The sequence below is a fragment of the Mirounga leonina genome, unplaced genomic scaffold, assembly GCF_011800145.1.
Source record: "Mirounga leonina isolate KUSES-001 unplaced genomic scaffold, KU_Mleo_1.0 Mir_260, whole genome shotgun sequence".
In the NCBI taxonomy this organism is placed as follows: Eukaryota; Metazoa; Chordata; class Mammalia; order Carnivora; family Phocidae; genus Mirounga; species Mirounga leonina.
In genome coordinates, this window is record NW_023270642.1 from 2,282,526 (window position 1) to 2,307,796 (window position 25,271).

At 34.0% G+C, this 25,271-nt stretch overlaps 1 protein-coding gene across 4 annotated transcripts in view; it reads right to left on the minus strand.

Annotated features, from left to right (window-relative positions):
- Nucleotides 1–3,217: 3,217 nt before the first annotated feature.
- CUL2 (cullin 2) overlaps nt 3,218–25,271 on the minus strand; it is a 97,646-nt gene continuing 75,592 nt past the window's right edge. For all 4 annotated transcript variants that reach the window (XM_035029563.1, XM_035029562.1, XM_035029564.1 and 1 more), the window contains exons 10-21: nt 24,966–25,090; nt 23,404–23,511; nt 22,621–22,680; nt 21,765–21,893; nt 21,569–21,655; nt 20,393–20,545; nt 20,027–20,104; nt 15,225–15,291; nt 8,300–8,502; nt 6,098–6,199; nt 4,815–4,931; nt 3,218–3,790 (exon numbers count right to left, since the gene is read on the minus strand). In XM_035029563.1, coding sequence (XP_034885454.1) covers nt 3,659–3,790; nt 4,815–4,931; nt 6,098–6,199; nt 8,300–8,502; nt 15,225–15,291; nt 20,027–20,104; nt 20,393–20,545; nt 21,569–21,655; nt 21,765–21,893; nt 22,621–22,680; nt 23,404–23,511; nt 24,966–25,090 — 1,361 coding nt within the window. In that variant the 3' untranslated portion in view covers nt 3,218–3,658. The remainder of the gene's footprint in view (nt 3,791–4,814; nt 4,932–6,097; nt 6,200–8,299; nt 8,503–15,224; nt 15,292–20,026; nt 20,105–20,392; nt 20,546–21,568; nt 21,656–21,764; nt 21,894–22,620; nt 22,681–23,403; nt 23,512–24,965; nt 25,091–25,271) is intronic.

A 25,271-nucleotide genomic window follows, 5' to 3' on the forward strand; every position in this document is an offset into this window, starting at 1 on the left:
TTTTTTGGCAAATGTAATTCCCCTGCATAAAAGCCACGTATTTTAGCCACACAGGTATTTTGGTTCTTAGGTTACGGCTGCCGCTTCTTACCTCAGGATCTTTACTGTTACTATTTAGAATATGCTCTCCCGCTTTTTCTGCCCTTCTAACTTCTCTTATGCAACTCTCCTTAAGGTGCCCAAGATTTTCCTTCACAAGTACTTACATTAGAAATGGCATATTTATGACTGATCATTACAAGTCTAAAAGCTCCATGTTGGCACAGACCATATTTTTTGCTTGTCATTGCAACGGTTGTATCCACGTAATACCCTGGCACCAGTAAATATTTGTTAGATGATGAAAGGTGAATTGGCTGAACTATGGATGGAGAGCAGGGGAAGGAAAGATCCTTAGAATTTCCTGTATTGTATAGTCACTATATATGAAAGGGACTTTTCTCCCCATCAGTGAATCCTACCTTTAATGAATTCTAGCCCTTGGGGTAGTATATCTCACATAAGAATTGCCTAATTTAATTGCTTCAGCTTTAGATATGCTTCATGAACTTCAACCAGTGGGCCTCTCCATATTATTTCTACTCATTTAGTTACAGTCTATGTACAACTGCCCTTAGGACTAGTACTTTAAAAGTTCACATCTTTACTTTGACCTTGCTCAACCAATAATGTGTACTAGGAACCAAAATTAAGAGCTTAATAAATTATCTATTGCTATTACATAGTTGGAGAAATTTTAACTGAACACACGTTTGCATTAAGTATATATACTTGAAATGTTCTATAGCTGTACATGTGAATGTAAAATATTAAATTTACAAGTACCCTTTGCCACAAATCAGCTATAAGCCAAGTTGTTTAACAATGTATATATACTTCTTAAATAAGTATCTTGAGAAACTAAAATATGAAGCGTTGATTCTCACAAATCACCTAGAAACAAATTTTTATTCTTTAAAGTCAGGAAAAACTATTCTTTATGTAAAAACTGAAGTTATTTCTATCTTATAGACTATTTTATAGAGAGAGAGAGAGAGAGAGAAAGAAGGAAAGAGAGAGAGACTGTATTTATTAGGTCCACAATTTTGACTGGGATTTAAATTCAGGTTCTGCAGTTTCTGGCAATGACTCCTGGAAAACCCGATTTAGTTTCCTCATCTAGGAGAGAGGAGCATTGCCTGGTTAACAGGATTATCTGAAGTTCAAACAAAATAACATATGAGGAAGCACCAGTCACAGTCTGTACTCAGTAAAGGTTAAAAAAATTAACAGAAACTTTATAGCATTGGTAGCATATACAGGTTATAAAATCCTATAAAGGTAGTAAGTTATAAATAAAGCAAAACACAAACCCCAGAAGGATCTCTTCTCTTGTTTATAGTAAAGCAAACTGTCATAAAATCTTGGACTAAACCCCTAGAATAAACCTACAGCAGCAATTAAAATAATCCGGTTTCAAAGAGGATAGAATGTGAACAAAAGTTGCATGCTGTCTGGCTGAAAAAGGTTATCACTGACTCACTGTGTTAACTATCTCAGTATTAGTAATAATTTTTTAAAAGCTTCTGAAAGTTCTGCTCACATTATTTTTGTTCCAAGATCAAGCACAGAGAAGCCTTTCCTCTCCTTCCTCTTCTTTCCCTTTTGTAGCTCTGACCCCCTCTGCCCACAGGGCCTGCTAGGTTAGTGCTCTGGACCGTGTGCCAGGGTCTTCTGCAGTAATGACTTCAAATGCTTGACCTAACTTGACCAGACTGCAACCTTCCCTTCATTCTCCTCAGCAGAAGGTGTGTGCTAGAATTCATTTGAAACACTGCTCCCTTTCGGATGGAGACTTGGTCAAATGTGTCTGGCCTCTTCTTCCTCACACACAAGCATATCTTTAATGTTTCCTTTCAGGTAAAATGAGAAAAAGATGTGAAGAAAACTCTTGCCAGTCATTTCTGTAGACCTCAGCACAAGTATTTTGTCCATTTTTCAATATATTTTCTTGACAATTTAGATATCAAGATAAGACTTAATTTAACATTTATAAATACTTAAAAAAAGGAATCAATTTGGAAACTTTATCAACAAGTTATCAAAACAAAGGTTTGTTTTTTGACAGTGAATGTACAATATTAATATGGTTTGTCATTACTTCCTCTCTAGGAAGAAAGGTAAAATGAGAAATACAGTATATAAGTAAGTCATTGGAAGCTCAGTAGATTTTTTTCAACTCTTAAAGAGACATGAGTCAGAAAAAGTGCAATCAAACAAACCAACTGTAGAAGCCATTTTGCAATGAATTTGAGTATGGACCACATATTAGATGATACTAAGTAATTATTGTTAGGTATAATAATGCCATTATAGTTGTGTTTTTGTTGTTTTTAAAAAAGATCTTATCGGTCAGAGACATAAATTGAAGTATTGTAAGTAATGATTCATGTGGGATATGCATTAAAATATTCCAGCTTAAAAAAATTACATTATGTGTATCGTAGTGGTGGTGGAGTAGACAGATAATACAATAGACCAGAATATTCTAATACTGCTGTTAATATATATAGAATAAACAAAATAGTGGAATTTCATGTCCATATGTAAGTGGCACCTGGGCATAATGCACCATACAGACAAAAAAAAGGTATTTAGGTTATGCACTGCTAAGCACACCTATGACTTGTGAGAGTGAATCTAGTGTCAAAATGTTAGGGTGTGTAAGGGTAATATATAGGTAGGAGAATGGAAAGAATACACTGGTATCACAGGATCTCCTATAACTCAGAGAAAGGTAGAAGGGGAGGTAAGAGAGTTGGGGTATTTGTCTATATTAGAATTAATGTATTATGAAAATAGAAGACAACTTTTGAATGAGAAACTCTTTCTATGCCAGACTTGAGGCCACCACATATTCTCCTCGTTCTTTATTTCTGTGGTGTAAGCATATCACCAGAAACTCCTGATAGAATTAAATCCTCAACATTCAAAATGCTCATAATCCAACACAGTTCCAATCCATAAAAATAAAACATTCTTTATGTTGAATGCATTATTAAGCATTCAAGAACAATAATCTAGACATTTTTCATGTAGGACTTAAGTAGGAGTAAAAGGGAATTAAACCATTTGGATAAAAATGCAACTAAAACTGCATTAGCTGCTTTGATGACTCATGAACATTTATATATATATACTATTATGTGTGATCATCCACATAAAAAAAGGCATTCTATTTCTTTATTTTTTTTATTTGACAAGCAGCATTATCATGTTTGTCATTTTAATGTAGATACAATTATTAGGTTATCTGTCATATTACAATATTTAAGTTTTTTATTTTTTGTCCTTTAAGATACATTAAAAAAAAAAACACATCAACTGCAAACGTGAAGGGAGAAAAAGCATGGTACCCAACCAAATTTCCACATTTCAGCAATACTTCACTCATTCTTTTAATAAAGTTTTAAGAAATGTCATAATGACATGAGCTTGAAATATCTCTAGGCATTTTCTCTGACGCTCATGACGTGGCACTGGTGATGTTGTAAACAGCAGAAAAACAGGGGCTGCCAAATGACCAAATTATGGAGGCACAGGCCTGCTTTTTCCCACAGGAACACACCAAATGGTGATGGCAATGATCTTCTCACACCCACACTAGAGGAGAGCGACATCACGCTACGTAACTGTATTCATCTGCTGACGCTTGGCTGCGTTCGATGTACTGTTTGTCTATCAGAACTTCAATACACTTCTTAATCATGCTGATACTAGGATTAAACCTAGCTCTTGACTGGCTAATCACCTGTGTGAGAGAGACATGGATGTCAAACTACTGCTAATTAGTCAGCTATAAATAATTACTTTTAACCAATCAGCTGTGAAGCGCCTCAAATATACTGAGGTTCCATCAAACAGACCTAATCCATATGGGAAAAGTATACTTAAAGTAGTTATGAAATCATATTAATTAAAATGAATAAAATCATTCTAAATGGATGGATGTGATACATCAAGCAAGTGAATGCCATGAACATTATTAAATTTTTTAAGCTCAGACGGCAGTGTACAAGGAGAGAGGAAACAATTAGATCAATGGTGATGAAAAAAAATTTAATGCAAAATAAGGAAAAAGCCTAATGTTTCTGTTGTGAAGGAATTACAAAGCAGAACACAGATATAGCAAAATCCAATAATATTTATACATAACTATAAATTAATTCATCTATCTAAATACGCATCCACACTCCCCAGCTTCTATTTAAACTCCACTCACCTTCCAAGTCCTAGCTGAACTAACACTTTCTCAAGAAAGCTTTCCCCAACATCCCCTAAGTCAGTACTTTTGTGTACATTCTCATACTACTGTAGCTCTTTTCCCAGTGCATGTTAATGTAATTTTATATTTTGCTTGCATACTATTTCAATAATGTATTTCTTCCCCACTAGAAGGTGAACTCCGAAAGGGCAGGAACCACATCTTGGGTTGCTCTGCATCACATCCCTAATGACTAGCACAACACTCTATCACATGTAGACACTCATATATTTATGGAATGAATATTTGATATCATCAATTTCCTTCAATAACTGGACAGAAGGCTCAAAATACTGGTGAACTTTAGACCTCTAAATCTAAGCCAAAGCAAACCTGAATTTAATACTGAAATTATAAGTGAGTAACTGTTTTCATTAAGTAATGAGGCATTTCTATACGCTATTTGGGAATCCTATTATTTATATATCATTTTGACAAAGAAACATTCCTAATCCATTCATTGATAATACCCGTTACCCCAAAAAGCCTTGAGGGCTTCTCCTCCTTTTACCTCTTGAATAAGGGCATTATGACGAAGTACTTTTCGTGCTTTCATGATACGAACTATAGCAGCCTGGAGATACATTTTCCGGTCCTCATCTACAGCACTTCTAGTCTGCTCCATTTCCTGTTTCACAGGGGGAAAAAAAATTAAATGAGACATTAAGTCACTGAACCTTTCATAATTCATTTTATCAGTGAGTTTACATAAATTTCCAATCAATACCGAGCATCAAATTATACAGTTATCATGCGCCCATTATCACATAACCATTACCAAACGAATACCTACAGTCAATTATTTATAATTTCTTGGGTTAAAGTTGGAAGGTTATTAAAAATATTAACACTATTGTAAAATGTATTTAATGTAAACAGGCAATAAAGTAGAACTTAAATGACATAGAGCAGTAATTTTCAAGACTTCTGCTTGAGATTCTCTCTCGCTCTCCCTCTGCCCCTCTCCCCTCAAATAAATAAATATCTTTAAAAAAATAAATAAAAGATAAAATATAATCCAAATATTACAAATTATTATTCATTACTCCAGAGAAAAATGGGATCGCAAACATTTTAGGGTTCAAATTTAATTAGCAATTAACTAACATCGGTCTCCCCATGGGTGAGTAATTCCTGGAGAGGGCCTAACATCTTATATAACTTTACATCCTGCCCCATGCCCAAGGATAGGGTGACACATAGAAGGTAATCAAGAAACTTAAGAGACATTATCAGGCTATCCCATAACAAAGCAATAATCATTAGTGATTTAAAAGAATCAACAGCAGATATTCACCTTGCAAACCAGCTCATCTGGTAGTTTGAACCGCACTCCAGACCTATTAGATCACACTTTGAGTATCAACAAGATCCCAAGTAGTTCAATTGCCAATGAAATTTTGAGAAATATTTCTAACAACTTTTCTTTGAATGAAAATGTTATAAAGCTTTTCCTTATTTTACAAATGAAAAATGTGAGAGATTATATTACTATTCAAGGTAGGAATTTTTGTGATGAATGCAAGCAACGCTCTGCATTTTAATATAGTCTAAAAGCAAATATGACTATATTGCAACACCATTTTCCTTAGACACCCATTATATTATTATTTTTATAATCTAAAATACTGGCAGCAGTTTTGTTTGCAAGATTCATAAATTCAGAGAATAAACCAGAAAAAAATGTATCACATTATTAATTTTGATGTGCAAAGTTTTGCATTATCTCAGTTACCACTTGTCAAGTTCAATGCTTAAATATTTCCAAAAGAAATGACATTAAAAATCACTCACCTGTGGTGTGTCTTTCTGCATTGATGTAGTAATTTTAAATTTTGTTCTTTTACTGCTAAAGTTCATATTTAATGAAAATGAAGATTCTGCATCAATGTCTTCCTACAATTAAAAATAATTCATTTATATTTATAAAAAGTAAAATCATTAAATAAGAGTTGTGCAAATAATATGCCATAAAATTAAATGACCAAAGAAGACTTAAACTCTCATCATTTTACATTATAAAGATTATTTAAAAGTACCTGTCTTCTGTCAAAGAAAGAAAGAAGCAAAAAACAATTCTTTTCTAATTTTACACTTGAATTTTAATCTGGTTAGATTTAGAAATAAGCTATTTCCTGGCCCAACTATAACTACTCTTCTCAGAGTTTTTCTATCACCCCATTTTGAAAAAGTGAGCAACCAAATGTCTTTTAAAGTGTTGCAATAACATGGGACACCTGGGTGGCTCAGTCGGTTAAGCATTTGCCTTCGGCTCAGGTCATGATCCCAGTGTCCTGGGATCGAGCCCCGCATCAGGCTCCATGCTCAGTGGGAAGCCTGCTTCTCCCTCTCCCACTCCCCCTACTTGTGTTCTCTCTCTCGCTGTCTCTATGTCAAACAAATAAATAAAATCTTAAAAAAAATTGTTTAAAAAACAGTGTTGCAATAACAAAATACAGATTATAAATTTAATTTATAGACGACAGAAGCAAGTAGTTTCCAGTGGCACACATGACCCCAGTGTGGTTCTGATGAAGTCTACCCTTGAACTCATGTTTTATTCAGTCTACCTAAAGCAAGTGGCCTTTTCTCAAGTGAAAGTTAAGCCAATTTTTATATTCATAACTTCTCTATCAGGCTTAAAAAAGCCATTCTGATCATACAGTGAGTCTTCTCATCAGCAGGATCAAAAAGCACTTGGCAAATGAACTCATTCTCAATACTAGGCTAAGAAGTTCTGCTAAGGAACGTCAGATTCATAATTAAAATTTAATGTGCAAACAAGCAAACTATATTTTGTACATTCCTGAGCAGCAAAAGTAATACATTTTAGAAAACTATACAACTTCTTAAGTCCTTAAAATTTAGCTTACAAATTTAAACTTAAACTTTAGGTTTTAAAAAATTCATGCTTAACTTACAATTAATTAACTGACTTAATTAAAATCTTAATATTAAGAATTTAGTATTTTGTTAGGATTCTGAAGTCAGAAAAATCAATCATGTCTCAGTATTAAGAAAAGCTTCATTTGAATTTCAGAATATATGCCATTTAAAGCTATTCAATTACAGGCTACAAAATATCATCAATTAGGGGTGCCTGGATGGCACAATTAAGCATGTGACTCTTGGTTTCAGCTCAGGTCATGATCTCAGAGTCATGAGATCAAGCCCCACGTTGGGCTTTGCACTCAGTCGGGAGTCTGCTTAGGATTCTTTTTTCCCTCTACCCCTCCCACCGCCTCTCAAATAAATAAATCTTAAAAAAATATATCATCAATTAAATGAACTGATGACAGAAATAGCAGGTTATTAACTTCACCAAAATAAAAATGATACCTCATTTACAAGAATTTTTTCTTATAGGCACAATCTGAATTAGATTTAACCCACATCTGTTGCTTTTGAACCACTTAAATATCCAAGATATACTGTAACAATAACAAAAATTTGTTACTAGGAAAAAAATCTAAAAAGAAAAGAAGTATATTACTGGCTTGTTATTCTTGTGACAGATAGTACAACTATATGGTGGTTATTAGTTGAATCCTGGAATGAAGGGACAGGAGACTGAGAGCATTTAGGATGGTCACACAAGCCAAATATGCATACAAATAGTATCAATAGGTGGTCATTTCCTATTACAGAACCATGTAATTAAATAAATATCAATTAAACACATGAAAAAAAAAATACACTACAGTTTTTAACCTCAAATAACCAGAATCCACCTGATGGCAATTCTTTCACAATTTTCAGTACACTGTCACAGTATGGGACAAATGAAATCAAACTATAAAGGGCACATAGGTACCAACTTCTCTGTGATTCCAGAAGCTCATAGGTGTAAGGAGCCTGCAGCACTGTTAGCTGACTCAAGTGCTTTCCAAAGTACAAAGGACATTATGAATTACAACCTTACTTTAAAAAACTGCAAACATCTCATGAAAAAGATATGTTTATAATGCTTAAATTCCTTGAAATACTACCCCATACCTTTTCTGAATCATGGTTAATCATTTTCACATCAAGTAATGATTTGATTGTTTTTGTCAGTTCCTTTTCGTTCATTTGAGTGCTGTCCTGAAGCTCTTTATAGCTGACGGTTTCACTGTTGTTAAAGGCAAGAAGAACTGCCATTTGGTATGTGGTAACCATGGCTACATATGGTTTGCCCAAATAGTTCATTTTAACTTCACCTACAATTAAAACAAAATTGTTGACAATAAACTGATCATTCAAAGAAACATTTCAAAACTACTTGAGTAATAATTGTTTATTTCAGCTACTTTCTCCTGAGAGAATGAACCAAGGACTTATTAAATTGCTATGAAGCCAGGGGCGCCTGGGTGGCTCAGTTGGTTAAGCGACTGCCTTCGGCTCAGGTCATGATCCTGGAGTCCCGGGATCGAGTCCCGCATCGGGCTCCCTGCTCGGCGGGGAGCCTGCTTCTCCCTCTGACCCTCCCCCGTCTCATGCTCTATCTCACTCTCTCTCAAATAAATGAATAAAATCTTTAACAAACAAACAAAAAAAATTGCTATGAAGCCATTCTTGCTAGCAGTATAATCAGTTTGTTTGTTTGGGCGGTTGGAGGGAGGGCTATTAGTTTTGAGTATGCAGTATAAATCACAATTAAACAATCATACCTCTACCAGTAGGTAACAATGTCTTTAAATGTTACTAGAAGAGCGATGACTTGGGCAAGAAAAAGCAGTTAAGAGAAGGTGAGGGTAGGAGGAGAAATGGACAGACAGACAGACAAAGGGAGAGAATGACAGCTTGTGACAAATAACCGCCTCATGTGCTGTCTCTATCTGGCAACGTTCAAGCACTCAGGGAGGTCTACAAGCATACAGGAGATGCTTCTCCAATGGCTCTAACCCACAGTTTCTGCTAAAATTTAACAATGCTATTTTGTCTCATAAACAAACATTATTCTTCCCAGTAACTTCCTAGGGGCAAACAAATGGAAGGAGAGACAAAAAGACAGATTCATTATTTTGCTGAAATAGTTGACAGAATAAAAAAGTTATAGATTCTACACGACCCTGAAAGCTATAAATGATACAGCAGGTTTAGGCACACTATGGTTCTGCAACATCCCAGGGAGAGAGCACACTGAAAAGTTTGTAACAAACAGTATGACAAACATGTATGCACTACATAACATGTAAAATAAAAAGCTAATGCAAGTCAACGAACTGTTTCCTAAAGCATAAAGCTGTGGTTTAGTGACGGTATTTCTTTATCTGTGTCTCTCTCTCATACACACACACTCTGAATTATTCAATTGTTAATGGATTATAAAATAAACCACTACAAGATCTGGTTTTAGAGCTCTACATTTTAACTCAAGGAAGCTGTATTTCACATGAACTTACCCTAAGGGCTACATTCTTTCTCCCTATTAGTGGTAATTAGTAACTCTGATGAAGATTTTGTGCTTTAATTTATACATATATAATTAAAAATTTTTAAAGGATATGAAGTCAATTCTCCAACTAACTTATTATCACAGAGATGCCTATTCTAACTTTCATTCTGCCTCAACCTATTTCGGAAACAACAGTTATTCAGATAATTATTTGGAAACACCTCAAGAAAAAATTCCTTGTCTCTGAATCTTCATGAAAGTAGGTTTAATATATTAATTAGAATAATCAATTCGCACAAAGAGTTTAAGTAAAAAGTTAACATCAGGAGTATCCTGCCAACAGGGCAAATAATACTTTAAGGACTCTCAACATTTACATTTGGGAAATGTGGTGAAAAGCAAAATATCACATAAATTGTATCATTTGTGCAAGGATTGTTTAATCATATGTCAGGAACAAGTATGAAACAATGCATCAAGCAAGTAGATGATGAAGTATAGGACCATCAGGCCACACATCCAGTGATGTATATATCAGATCCAGTGCTATAATATACTGTCATGGGTTGGGACCCAGAATGAGCTTCTTGCCACACCAAATAGTCTTTCATCACCACCAGAACCCAAGGAGCATTAGGAGACAATGCCAGTAAAGGGTCAAAGTATCATTTAGTTATTAAGTTCATTCTGCAACACTAGGAAAACTAGTTAGTACCGTATTAAGGCCCTTTCCCCCCCCCCCCATTTTTTAATTGTTGGCATTAGGGGTATCTGGGCCTCTTGCCCCTCTTTCAGCACCATTCTCCTTTTAGCTCACAGTTTAACAGACTGGGATAAGGGTAGAGGGCACATGTGGGGCAGGGAAGGACATCTCTAATTTGATGATTCATTTAATTACTGCCATGTAAACAGAAAAGGAAAATGACAAAACAGGTCATTTAACCTGCAGAATAGGTTATTCTCCAAACTAGAATAAAGCATTCTGATACACACTTTAAAAAATACACCAAACATAACTGAAGAGATATTTACAACTACAGAAAGTAATGAATGGGCAGAACTCACAACAGTTTCATCCAAGTTACTCTTCTATTACCGACAGCTCCTTAGTCTCTAAGGGAAAGCTTTTCTTTACAGAAGAATGTCAGTTACTAAATGCTGAACAAGTGATAAGAGTATCGCCAATTTGCAGCCAGTAATGGAATAACTGATTCAAGCCATGATCATCAGTGGGTGCCAAAGCCATTAGGTAAGGTTGTTCCTGAAAAAGGTATTCATATGGGACCTCGGTATCACCCCTCGGATCACTGAAAAGGGGAAAAGAGTATCTTTACAATGAAGAGATCTGGTGGTCACCACCTTAACCAAGTGACCAACTTTAGTGTCTCTAATAGTGGGACAATCTGACATTACATGCCTTCAGATGTAATGCATTATGAAGTATACAGGACTGCCATTTAAAAAGTATTCTTGGGGCGCCTGGGTGGCTCAGTCGTTAAGCGTCTGCCTTCGGCTCGGGTCATGATCCCAGGGTCCTGGGATCGAGCCCCGCATCGGGCTCCCTGCTCCACGGGAAGCCTGCTTCTCCCTCTCCCACTCCCGCTGCTTGTGTTCCCTCTCTCGCTGTCAAATAGGTAAAATCTTTAAAAAAAAAAAAAAAAAAGTATTCTTGCTGACAATATGTAATTTGAATAGAATCAAACTTTTGGACCTAATTTAGAAATACTAATTTAGAGAAGTACAGGCAATAGAAAACAAATAAAATACATCACAAGTAAATAATGTGACAAATCCAAACACTGTCTGGTCTTTTTAAAAAAGTATGTCAAGAGGGCTAAAGGGGGTTAGGGAAGAAGTGGTAGGGAAAAGAAGCGGGAAAACACTATAATCAAGTGCAATTAGTGACCTTTGATTACATTAAAAACAGGCAATAAAGTCTCTCTGGGGACAGTCAGGGAAATTTACATATGGACTGGACATTAGATAATGTTAAAACCCCTCACAATTTTAGCTGTTAAAGTACTTGAAATCAATAATGAAAAGAATTCAGTCAAGGATAGAATGAATCACTGCCTTTTAAGGAATGCGCAACAATATGGTGTGACTTTCATTTTGGCAAATAACACTTATAGGACACACAGTTCACTAATTGCTAGTGTGATCTAATTATATGTATTATTTATATATTATCTACATATTTATGTCTTAACCAAGGAAGTGTTATCTTCCTTGAATTCATTTCTCAACTTCTCTCTCAGCAGCTGACTTAGGATTCCTATAAAATCCTGATGTGCCATAAATAAAACTTATTTATATCCAGACAGTATAAGTTTCCGGGTTCCATATTTGTTATTTCTTCATCCAGTTTTTCTCTCAGAATAATTCTATCCAATATCCTAGTCATAAATCCAATGGAATTTTCATCATTCTCTCATTCAGTAGCTCTGTCACATCTCCTAGCATAGTTGCTTACTTCTTAAAATTCTTACCTCTGTTGGTAATATGCTCTCAACATTCTTCTTTGCCTATCTTGGCTAAGTCCTATTCACACTTGAAAACCAAGTTTAGATGTTATTTACTCAAAAGCTTTCCTTTACCAGTGGCTGTCTGCTACCACCAATCTATGGGAAACTAATACCCTGGGCTTGCCTCTCTATTATAACAGTCAAAACATTTACCGTAATTATTTACTTGTCTGTCCTCCCATTAGATGTGAGCTTTTTGAGGGCTGAGCCTCTGTATTTTTAATCTGTTCTTAGCATACAGCAGTACTAGGAACAAAGAAGATGATTCCCTGAATTGATAAGTGAATTTCACAAAGATAAAGATGAAGAAATAGGCTCAGAGAAGTTAAATAATTTGCTCAAGGTTACAGACTTAATAGGCTAATAACCCTACATATTCTGATTCTAACTTCCTCCAAATACCACTTGATACCCATCTCCAACCACTTGTAAAGACTCTTGGATTACAATACAAAAAATACCTGGAAATGTGGAAATGGACTAGGAAAGAGTAATTTTGATTATATGTGTAAATATGAACGATAGGGGTTCTTGAGAAACAAAACTCTTGAGTGATCAGTCCAGAATCAGAGCCAATATTTTAAAGGAGCCCTGGAGCCTTATGACAAATGTGGGGACACCAGAACAAGCATCTTAAGGGTGGATGGTGTTTGAAAACTTTTTGTTAATGAGTAAATGAATAAATGAGAAACAAAACCAAAATAAAACCTTAGCAAATGGCTTCACTGATAGATCACAGGTATTTTCAGTGCTTTCAGTGATTCAAAACAAGAAATGAATTTACAAGGCTAACATCTCTCTTCCAAAGGAATAAACTCTTTGGCTTTAATTAAGACACATATACGCAACACTAAAGTAAGACCAAAAAAAAGAACAAATGAGCTCCAAAAATCTGGTTATTATGGACCAGCCTGGGAATTTAGTATAGTTCAAAAACAGGAAAAGAATGTTGATCTCTTTCCTATTTAGGTGTTATTGATAAGACTTTTCAGGTCAAATTCCAATGGCAAAAACTATATATTTTTTACATTTTATTTATTTATTTTTAAGATTTTATTTATTTATTTGAGAAAGAGAGAATGAGAGAGAGACAGCACATGAGAGGGGGGAGGGTCAGAGGGAGAAGCAGATTCCCTGCTGAGCAGGGAGCCTGATGCGGGACTCGATCCAGGGACTCCAGGATCATGACCTGAGCCGAAGGCAGTCGCTTAACCAACTGAGCCACCCAGGCGCCCGGCAGAAACTATATATAAGTTTTTTCTTTATTTCTATATACAATGAGTTGCTGAACACCAAAAAAGTGAGCCCCTCATTAGAATACTTTAGGAGACAGGCTTATTATTGCTGAGGTAATTAGAAAAACAAAGAGAGTAAACTCCGAAAGACATTCAGGGGAAGTAAAACTAAATTAAACTCAAGTACATTAAGATATATTAGAAATTCTTTTAGTTATCTAAAACACTGGTTGAGTGGGGCGCTTGGGTGGTGCAGTCAGTTAAGTGTCCAACTCTTGATTTCGGATCAGATAGTGACCTCAGGGTTGTGAGATCGAGCCCTGTGTTGGGCTCCCTGCTTGCGGGGAGTCTGCTTGAGATTTTCTCTCCCTCTGCCCCTCCCACTTGTGCACTCTCTCTCTCTCAAATAAATAAATCTTAAAAAATAAAACACTGGTTGAGCAATTTTTTTCCCTTAAAACCAATTATATTTACTAAATGAAAATAGAAAAAATTCATAACAGATGTAAAATTACAGGTCAAGTACAAACTAACCATTTATTAAGAATATCATCTCTTTATTTCACAAACTGCTGAAAAAAAATGTAAATGCCCAATTTGTTTAATAAAAATAAACTTGTATAAGTATATATTACATGTACCAATTATGTACTAATATGTACTACTAACATAATGAGACATTATATTACAAATATAAAGTGGTCAAATAAATGGCACTTAAAGGAAATTACTTAGATGTAGTTCCTCTTAATGAAATTTCTCTTACGTGAGTGAAAGAATTTCCTAATAAAGGTTATGGCACCTGACTGATCAAATATTCTCATGCCATTCCTAAGAGATATACACCTTTTCCTTATACAGAAGGAAAGTTGATTCAACGCACTTTCAAAACATAGCTTTAACGAAAGTAGAGAGAATTTGAGTGTTTGCTTTGGCTAACATCTGCAGGCAACTCAGAGCAACTGCACACAGTCTACAATCATTCAGGTATTAATCCTACTTTCAAATAAGTGGACCCCACTGTTCCAAAAAGAAGCAAAGGACTGGATTCTGACTAAACTTTTCTAGAATTGAAACTACTGGAAATTAATTGCGACATTTTGGAAAAACCATTTACTACTGCAGTTCACTACAGCACCACAAATAAAAATCAAATGGTTAGATCTCCTTATGATGCTATAATGGTTAAAGAAATTTCTGAGGATTTCTGACATATTTAGAGAAAACAGTTTTTTAGGAGTATCTGACTTATCAAGTCTTGGTTTCTAGATAAAATTTCTAATGTCTAGTTAAACTGGTGTGTTACAGAAATGTAATAAACTATTATAAAATTTAGAAACTTTCTTAATAAGCAGTAATAATATAAGCAGCATAAATTAATAAAGCACTATTAAAAAGTGCTGCACTTGGGGCGCCTGGGTGGCTCAGTGGGTTAAGCATTTGCCTTCAGCTTGGGTCATGATCCCAGGGTCCTGGGATTGAGCCCTGTGTCAGGCTCCCTGCTCTACGGGGAGTCTGCTTCTCCCTCTCCCTTTGCCCCTCCCCCTGCTTGTGCTCTCTCTCAAATAAATAAATAAAAATCTTAAAAAAAAAAAAAGTGCTGCACTTAAACTTCATTAATACCTGGTTTAATGATAACCAGCAGGGTAGACAGAGGAAAAGAGGTTAAAAGCCATCATTAGGGAAAAAACTATCATTAGGCTATAAGAAATCTTTTCCTAAATTATTAAGATACTTGTATCAGGTAAATTTCACTACACTAGATATAATTAAATGCATTTTACCTGTACAGAGATAATGTAACCATGTCAGTTTCCTTCCACTGAAATGCTGGCTGTAAAATAATTCAAACTGTAAAAAAGAAAAAAAATTATTTTCAGCTACTATAACATAACTTACTTAGCTATTACCACACAAAAAAAGTTGATGTTAGAGAAGACATTATAACCCATCCGGTATACTTACTCACTTTATAGATGAGAAAACATATCCATGCAAGTCCCTGACCAAGATCATACAAATATCAGTGCAGCTCTTTTCACTTAAAACTTTGTCCAGGGTTCTCTCCACTAAACCACAGCCCTCCACATTTGACTTTTTGTATAAATTCAGAAATGAGATAGTCAATGATTATCAGTTTTGAATGATAGCAATTTGGACTTTATAAATACTAATTACTGACCAAAAACACCATCATATAAATTTCAATATGAAAATGCAAATCATACCTTCATTTCTATTTTCCTATTTGCCAACATATGCCCTTGCTGAAGTGACAGGTTAATATTTCTGTGATTACCTATAAGGTGGTATCTACAATTTAACTTCCACATCTAGCCAAACACTAATATAAACAAAGCTTCAAAGTACTCATCTTTGTATCTTTTGTTGATATTACTGTAAAAAATTTAACATTCTATTAATGTTGCTTTGAAATTTAAAAAACTCCTTCCTTGAATTGAATGTGTAACTGTAGGACATCAATCCAAAAAATATCTTTTAAAAGAGTCAGTACATAAATATATAGTGAGAAAATGATACTGAAATGTAAAAAAAACCAAAAAAACAAAAAAACCCCAACAAACAAAACCCGAAACACTCAATTTCATTATAAAACTGAAAAATAAGCAAACACATCATATCACAATTCAGAATTGTGGACATACTTTCAGCATAATGTGCCACATGTAATATTTACACCTAAAGCTTTTAATTGTATCAAACTTAACCTTCTGTACTCCCAAAACAAAGTTTCAATAAAGCAATCAGCAATGTTTGACCTGCCAACCAAGAGAATTAGTGAATTCTTTCAGCAGTCCATTCCAAGTTTGCTTAGTCCTGGTAAGCTAACTTGTTGAGCATGCTTTCCCTCCAATGGTACAAATCCACCAAGCCCCTGGCATGATAAATAGGAAATGACTAACACTTGAAATACTTAGGATTTTCTGCCTAGTTCTAATCTAGACAAATGAAAGTCAAAATAATGTCATAAAAGGATCCCAGAAGTAGGCTTTGACTAATTAATAACCTCCAAAGGCGTCAATAAAATTCAATTACTACTATATAACTCCTAATTTAATTATGAAACATTTATAATGACTTTGTGGACAAAAGCAAAATAAAACATTCTGAAATTGAGAAAACCAAACTTTAAAATGTTCTTTCTAAATTATTTAAGTGCAAGGATGTATATTTCAGGGATCGAGCCCTGCATCGGGATTTATATTCCAAGCTCTGAAGGCAATGTTTTGCTTCTTTCCACTAACAACTAGTACTATCAATAAAGTTTTATTGATAATGATATAGATATGTAGGCAGAAAACATTCCTTTACCCTTAAATTTAAAATCTGATTAAAGATTTTCATAAATAACTAGTCAAGAACAAATAGATTGAGTACCAAATGGAAACATTATAAATTCATCTGGTAAAGACAAAAGCTATAAAACCTTGCTTCATTATATCATTAAACAATTATGCTACCGAAGTTTATTAGTAAAAAATATATCTTGCCTAAACTTCTCATTTTAAAATAAATAATAGTCAGGCTAGGACACCATCCTTTAAATACCATTTGAGAGTATTAATTAGAACTCAAAGGGCCTTAAAAATAAACAATTCATATTTACTTCTAATAAAGAGCTGCATTAATACACACTATTTTATATTTCTTTGGTATTATTCAGATTATAGACCAGGTACAAAAGAAATACAACAATGAAGGTTATTGGTCTAATATGCAAAATAAATTACTTTTAATTAAAGCTTCATTTCCATAGTTTTAAGATTCATATGTATAAAATGAAAGTCATTTTTGATAAACTGCTATATTTAAGATTAAGATATAAAATATATAAATGATCACTAAGGCAAGATGAATTAATTTATATGTGAAAATGTACGGTGTTAAGTACACAGATGAATTTTGAGTCCTATATAACTGAACACTTGGATTTACTAGGAAAAAAATAGAAGGACAAACTCCCTCTACTGGTAATTAGAGAAAATCCAAATGGAGAAGACAATATTCTTGGAATCATAATTTTATAGTCAGAAAAGAACTCACTTCCTGTTTGCAAATGAAGAACCTGAAACCTGATGAAGGTTATACATTAATAAAAGTTGAAGGTGTTAAAAAACTGTTAATGGAAAATGATTAACTCAAGAGGAGAGAGAACAGCAACATAAAATTAGAAGGAAACTATTTCTGGCAGCCCCTATTCTCTGCCTTAATTGCAATTCAAAAACTCAGGTTCTTTTAAGAAGTAAGTTTTAGTACTGTTAAAGACATCAAAATGCCTTACCTGGCTACCTCATCTCCTACCCCTAGCTTGCATCTATCCTTCTTGCAAAATCCATAATAACCTGCCCACCCAAATGAATGCTTTTCTTCATACAGTTTTTAAGATGGTTGTGCTATCATGCCTTTCTAAAGAAGACGCAAGAAGTCCTTAAGTTAGACTCCTAGTCTGAAAGTCTACCTTATGCTTGGTATCTTGAAATCTACCTGGTTGTTTATACTCTGCTATTATCACTACTACTATAACTATTACTTCTTCTATATTAGCTACCATTTATTGAGTACTTACTATACACCAGGCTAAGTGCTTTACATTATTTCATTTTATCTTCATATCAACACTCTGAGTAGTCCTATCATCAGAAATATCAGAAAGTTATTTGCCCAAAGTCACAGAGCATAGTAAATGGCAGAACAGACATATGAAACCAGAAATTATGATTCCAGAGCCTACACTGTGTTATTTTCTTTATAATCCTTATTTTGAAAGAAACAAAAAACACACTTACTTTAAAAAATGACTCAAATTACCCATTGCAAACATCTGTAGGGAACAGTGTAATGAAATACCATTTTCAACCTCAAGTTACTGCCCAAATGCAATAATGAAGATTTCTCTAGAAAAAAATGCTACCCAAACTTCCATCCAGTCAAGAAATAAGAAACCTCTTTTGGTGAGTTAGGAAATCAAAAAGGGTCAGTTTCAAGAGAAATGTAAACATGTCCACTCAAAAACTTGTACATGTCATGTACAAGTTTTTGTTACCGAAAAGGTGGAAACAACCCAAATGTCCATCAACTGATGAATGGACGAAGAAAATGTGGTACATCAATACAATGGAATATTATTTGGCAATAAAAAGGAATTAACTATTGATACATGCTACAACATGGGATGAACCCTGACATGCTAAGTGAATGAAGTTAGTCACAAATGGTAAGACTCTGAGATGTCCAGAATAGGCAAATCTATAGAGAAAGAAAGTAGATTGCCTAGGGCTGGGAGGAGTGGGGAAGGGAGTTGGGGGAAAATGGGGAATGACTATTAATGGGTAGGGGGTTTTGAAGGGACAATTCTGGGGCAATAAGAATGTTCTGAAAGGGTGCCTGGGTGGCTCAGTTGGTTAAGCGACTGCCTTCGGCTCAGGTCATGATCCTGGAGTCCCTGGATCGAGTCCCACATCGGGCTCCCTGCTCGGCAGGGAGCCTGCTTCTGCCTCTGACCCTCCCCCCTCTCATGTGCTCTCTCTCTCTCTCATTCTGTCTCAAATAAATAAAATCTTTAAAAAAAAAAAAAAAAGAATGTTCTGAAATTGTGTGGTGGTTGCACAACTGTGAATATACTAAAAATCACTGAAATTGTATACTTTAAATGAATGAATTATATAGTGCTATGGTTTGAACATTTGTGTCCCTCCCAAATTCATATACTAAATCCTAAGGCCCAGTATGATAGTATTAGGAGGTGAGGCCTTTGGGAGGTGCTCAAATCATGAGGGTGGAGCCCATCATGAATGGGATTAGTGCTTACTATAAAAGAGATCCCATAGCCCGTTCTACCATGTGAGGACATAAGAAGTCTGTGACCCTGAGAGGGCCCTCACGTGACCACGCTGGCACCCTGATTTCAGGTGTCCAGCCTCCAAAACTGTGAGCAATACACTTCTGTTGTTTATAAGCTACCCAGTCTGTGGTATTTTGTTATAAGAACCTGAACAGGCTAGGACATATGGTATATTAATTATATCCCAATAAAGCTGTAAAGATACAGTCTCTTTAAAAGCTTTTTGGTAAACATTGTAAGGTTTATATTCAGTCACACTTTAAAGCATTTTTTCCAGATTATTTCACATTCCATATACACTTACCTAAATTACAGCCCAGAAATAAAAATAACTATTATAGGGGATAAATGTGGAGGCACAAAATTGGCTCCAAATTCAAATGAAAAGTTAGAAAATGACCATTTTAAGTACTGGGTTCTAAACTTTCTTCTAATACCAAAATTTCTGTAATTTAAAACTGCTTAAGAGCAGATAACTGATTTAATAAAAATAAGAGACACACTTTGACAAAGAACTGTATGACACACCCTTAGCATTTTAGTTTTAATATTAGGAACTACAATAACTTAACATTCTTCCTACAGGCAGACAAACTATCATTTGTGCATATACTTTTATATCACATAAGGCCTTAAGACTTTGGAAAAATATTTAAAGTAACATAACATGAAGACAATTATTAAAGTTTCTTTGGTCTTCTAACATATTTCCTGCAAACTTACCATCTGTACACTTTTTTCCAATTCCTGGGGAATTGCAAATGTAGATGAAGGAGCCTGAGTAAGAGGCCATGCACCAGCCTAGAAGGAAAAAAGTTAAACAGATAAATATCTAACTTAAAAATAAAAATTTATAAAATGATTTAAGCGACTAAAGCACCTTTTTGTTTTACCTTCCTCAAAATGTTGATAAAACCCATCAACATTTCTATCATGACACATTTCATTCCAATTCAATATAACATGTAACTTTAGAAGCTACCAACCACTGACTGAAAGAAATGTAATCAGGCATCCATACATTAATCCTTTGCCATCAGAATATTTGAAATGGTTAATAAATGCCCACAATGGAACACATACTCATACCTGTAGAACATATATTTGAAAACTAATTCCCAAATCTATTACTGTGTCTTGATTTTTGATAAAATTGTTAAATTTATTGTTGAGATCGGCACTGACACTCATATCTGTATACATCCGATGTAGCTTGCTGGTAAACTCATAACCACAGGCTTGCTGTAAAAGAAAAAGTTTTTGAAAATATAAGATTTAAAAAGAAAAATAAAAAACCATATTGATTATTAAGAATGTATTTCTACTGATAGGTCTATGGTCAAAGGTCCTGCTTATGTATTTACTCCAATGGCCTATATTATTCATAATCCAAAGCAGCTATTCAAAGCAAAACCTTTCAAAGATTTTTTCCTTTTCAATGCAGAATAAATGAAAATACAGATTTATGAAACAATAAATTTCCTTTTAAAATAAAAACTTTTCTATAAATCCATGTATCTTATTTCAACACTACAAAATGCTCCATTACTATATATAAGATACCTTATAAAGTTTACATATAGGATCAAATACACACAAAAGATGACTATGTATATTTGAGTCAGTGGTCAAGTTTAAAAAGGAGGGTACTTAGGCATATTTTTAATACCATCTACTGAATAATGAAGAAATCCACTTCCTTGAAATTATTCAAAACTCTGTCATCACCAGTTCAGAACATTTGGATCTCTAATCCTGGGATATAAAATGCTTTGTGTTTACATTATTTTTAAAAATCAAAAGATAACTATTGACTGGTATATTTAAAAAGGACCACATAGTATATTCAATGTCTACTATGTAGGAATTATCAACTACTAAGTAACTCATGATAAATATGAATCAGCTACTATTTATCTCATCAGTATGTACGCTAAAATGATATAAAAATGACCTGAAATTCAACTGCACTCCAAAACTTGTACTTAAAGGAATACTTTAGCTGTATTCATTCATTAAGTAATACAAGTCTTTTGTAAAGTTAACACTGTTTATATCTTGTGGATGATTCTAAATCAATATAGAGAGATTTTGTCTTTTCAATACCGTATTTGCATATCCTACCACATGAATATACATTCTATATTTTTTAACCAGTCTCCTATTGATGAAATATTTTGGAACTACATATAATGCTCCAATGAATATCTTTATGTGCTCATGGAATAATTTCTAGGACATTATCAGATCAAAGGCTTAAATTACCTTTAATTTATTGATCATGGCTTCTTCAGAATCCATAGACATAGATAATCCATGAATTAAACGTTTTGCCAGCATTCTTGCGTAGAACTGTATTAAAAAAATTTTTTAAAGATTACTTTCTTTCTGATGATTTGAAGTTCAAAACCAAATCAAAACTGACTAAAACACAAATAAAACTTCTCTATTAACAACTTACCTTTTGAAAAACATCCTTATCATCGATATACTTGAAAACGGTAATGAAGCTCGTGAGTTTGTCCTCTACTTCATTCTCGGTCATCCCCTTCGCTGACTTCTTTAATAAGTTGTCACAGTACTTAGCAAGCTCAAGTAGAAATTGACAGTAAATCTTAGATAGGGCCCTTCTGTACATATCATGCCTCAAAGGAGGCAAAGTGGCAACAATACAAAATAAGATCAATGGGTAAGGTCTTTGCCATCCTAAAGCTTATGTTTTAAAAATTATGAATATGCCCCAAAGAACTTAAAATATATTCTATAAGGTTAAAAAAAAAACTAGAAATAAGTAAAAAAAATCTAATCAACATGTAGAGCCCAATAAAGCATTGATATAAGTAATAAAAGTTTCAAAAGAATATCTAGATGAGTTTTGAGAGGCTCTGGTATTTTTTACATTAAACGAGTACTTTTTAAAAATCTTACAACAACCTTGGTAAGCAAATTTCCTGTAAAGGCTATCAAAAATTTACCATACAATTTCCTTTAGATTTCAGATAAAATAAAATCCCTATGAGAAGTAATGCAAATTATTCCAAAGCACACATACTTTAAACACCAAACATTGTGAAATGGAGTATTTTCCCTGTCAGTTATTCCTTTAAAAAAAGGCTTTAATACATGGCCAATTGCATTCCTTAAATAAATGCCAAATTATAAACAATGTACATAATAGTTTTTATTTTTAATAATTTAATTTCATCTATTTTTCTGAAAGATACTATAAAACCAAATTAATTTGACGCTCTCCTCAGTTTTCTTTTTCTAATACTGATTTTCCGTAAGATTACTTTTAAGCAACCATCAAAACTTACCAGTTCAGGTGCTTTGCAAACAGACTTGGGTTCTCTGTAATTTACAACTGATGTAAGGGCCTAAATAAGAAAACAGACCAGTAATTAGCCCCCAGTAATGGGGTAAAAGTGCAGCTGGTTCAATATCGTATGCTATAATCCGTACATCCAAAAATTATTGCCTCACACAAAACACGGCATTCTGATGGTAGTGTGTTCCTGTTTTCATATTTAACACAGGGTAAATTTCTAACTGTAACCCTCATGATAATTATATAAAAAATTATATATACTCTTCCTACTGAAAGATATTCTCTATAATTCATTACTGGTTTTTGAACACAGATAAAATAAGACTACATTTTTAAAAAATCTTATAATAACCATGTAAACAAATTTCCTTTAAAGGATACCAAAATCCCAAAATTTGTAAAACATACTTATTTTTATTTCAAATATTATTCAGTATAGTACCTTAGTATCATATTTAAAGGAAAAATCATCACTAAAGGATACTAAAATTACACTTTAATTACACTTTTAATTTAAAAAATTGCATTTTTTTAGAAGATACTAATTTATTAGCAATTGCCCCCTATATAGCATACTCATGGGAAATTCAATTCCCATATAATTCAAGCATTCAATTTAACCACTCAGTTATTAATCTAAAAGTTATATTTCTATTTTGACTTTGTCTAGATTAGAAATCACATACACAATCAATTAGGAGCCCTAATTCTGAAACTTCCTAAAGAATGGTGATTAAATAAAGAAAATTATATATATACTTTAAAAAGTTACCTTATCCAATGCACTCATAAAGTGCTGATCACCATTTAAAACAGTGTTGATAAGTTGAACAAATTTACCATGTACTTCCAAAACTGACTCCACAAATAGTGTTGGCATCTAAAAATGTGAAATACAAAGTACAAAATCACATTTTAAGAAGTTCAAGGATAAAATGAGGCTTACTAAAAAATGTTTAATTACGTGTAAAGTTTTCCCTAAGCCAATTAATATTACACACACACACACACACACACACAAACCCTCAAAAATGTTTTTAGCTAAGATGGCCTTAAAAATCTAGAACTTTAATATTGAAATTAGCTTGTCATTCAACACCAGAGAAATGCAGGACTGGAGTTCTTCTCCCAGAAGAACCCACTAAAAACACTCCTCTCTGTGTTGGAATACCGTATCTTCAGGGTAACAAGATACAGCCTCTGAACTACCAGGCCTATCACTTTCATAGAGGATTATATAAACAAAAACTGCCTTCAAAGCTACTGAAGGCTGAGAGAGAAAGAAGAGTTAAAAAGCCAGAGTCTGTGAAAACAGAGATCCCCTGAATTAAGCAGTACAATTCCCCCACATCTGAGAGGGAAGAAGTATCTAGCAGTGCAAAAGTGAGTTTTTGAACTTAATGGAGGGAACTACGTCAGCTAAAATTATTTGGGTCTACTACAGATGTATTCTCTTACACTTCCACCCCCGTCCTTGACACGGCACCCTATGCCTCTTTGCCCAATATCATTCAACACCCTGAACCTAAAAGACTAATAATATAAATTAATGGTTTTACTTAATGCATTACTGTGGCAGAACATAAAATCATTGAAGTGATCAGCATTTAACAAATGCTCCCGAATGATGATGTCCATATAAAAATTATTGCAAATGAAGAGCCAAAGCTCTACTTCAGGAAGAGAAGTAACATTTCATGTCATGTCTATCTTATTAGTTAAGCCATCACTAAGTAATAACAAAGAAGTTCATCCAACAAGATTTGATGATAGTAACACACTTTGAGAGGAAAGACACCTTGCTGTGAATAGTCATTTGACTGGCAGGGAACTCTTCAGAAAGATAAGTATTAGAGACATGAGGTTCACTGCTGGATATTTTGGGTAGCAAGCATTTATTTAGGGAAGACTGTCTTAATTTAAATTTGTTTCCTGGGCTACCAAATTCAGAGCATATATAAAGAAAGCAAATTGTCACTTGCCTATATTACCACTGATTAATACCATTATCACTACAACTATTAATGCCAACTACATAGAAATACAATCATTTAGAAACAGCAAACATATTTTTCTGTGAGCAGTTAATTAACAACTGCTAAATGAACACATCAATATGACTATGAAGAAGCCTATTTCATTCAATGATTTTCTAATAATACGATAATTCCAGAATGAGGCCAACAAACTACAGGTTTAAAACATTTTAATAAAGATATTTCATTTGTTATCATGGTAGGACTTTTCTGTCATTGTTTAAAACAGTAAAGTCGTAAGAAAAACTCCATGATAATCTGATTAAGAGAAAAATATCCAGTTCCTTATATAACTCACATTTTCCTGAGTAAGATTACTGGTTGCTCTAAGGCCCTCATCATGGATATGATTTTGCAGCTCCTGAATCATATGAGGTAAACCAGTGGACACAGCACGAAGTAAGACATACATATTTGCCATGTCTGAAGAGAAAAAAAAATTTGATTATTAAATTTCCAAAGAGTTCAAAAAATATTTTAATGTATTTGGTAATGCATGGTTCAAAATGCAGAATTACAAGAGAATGCAAAGAAAGTCCCCTACACCCATCTCCCAACCATCCACAGGAAAGCAATATTGTAGTTAGTAACAGTTCAAAGATGT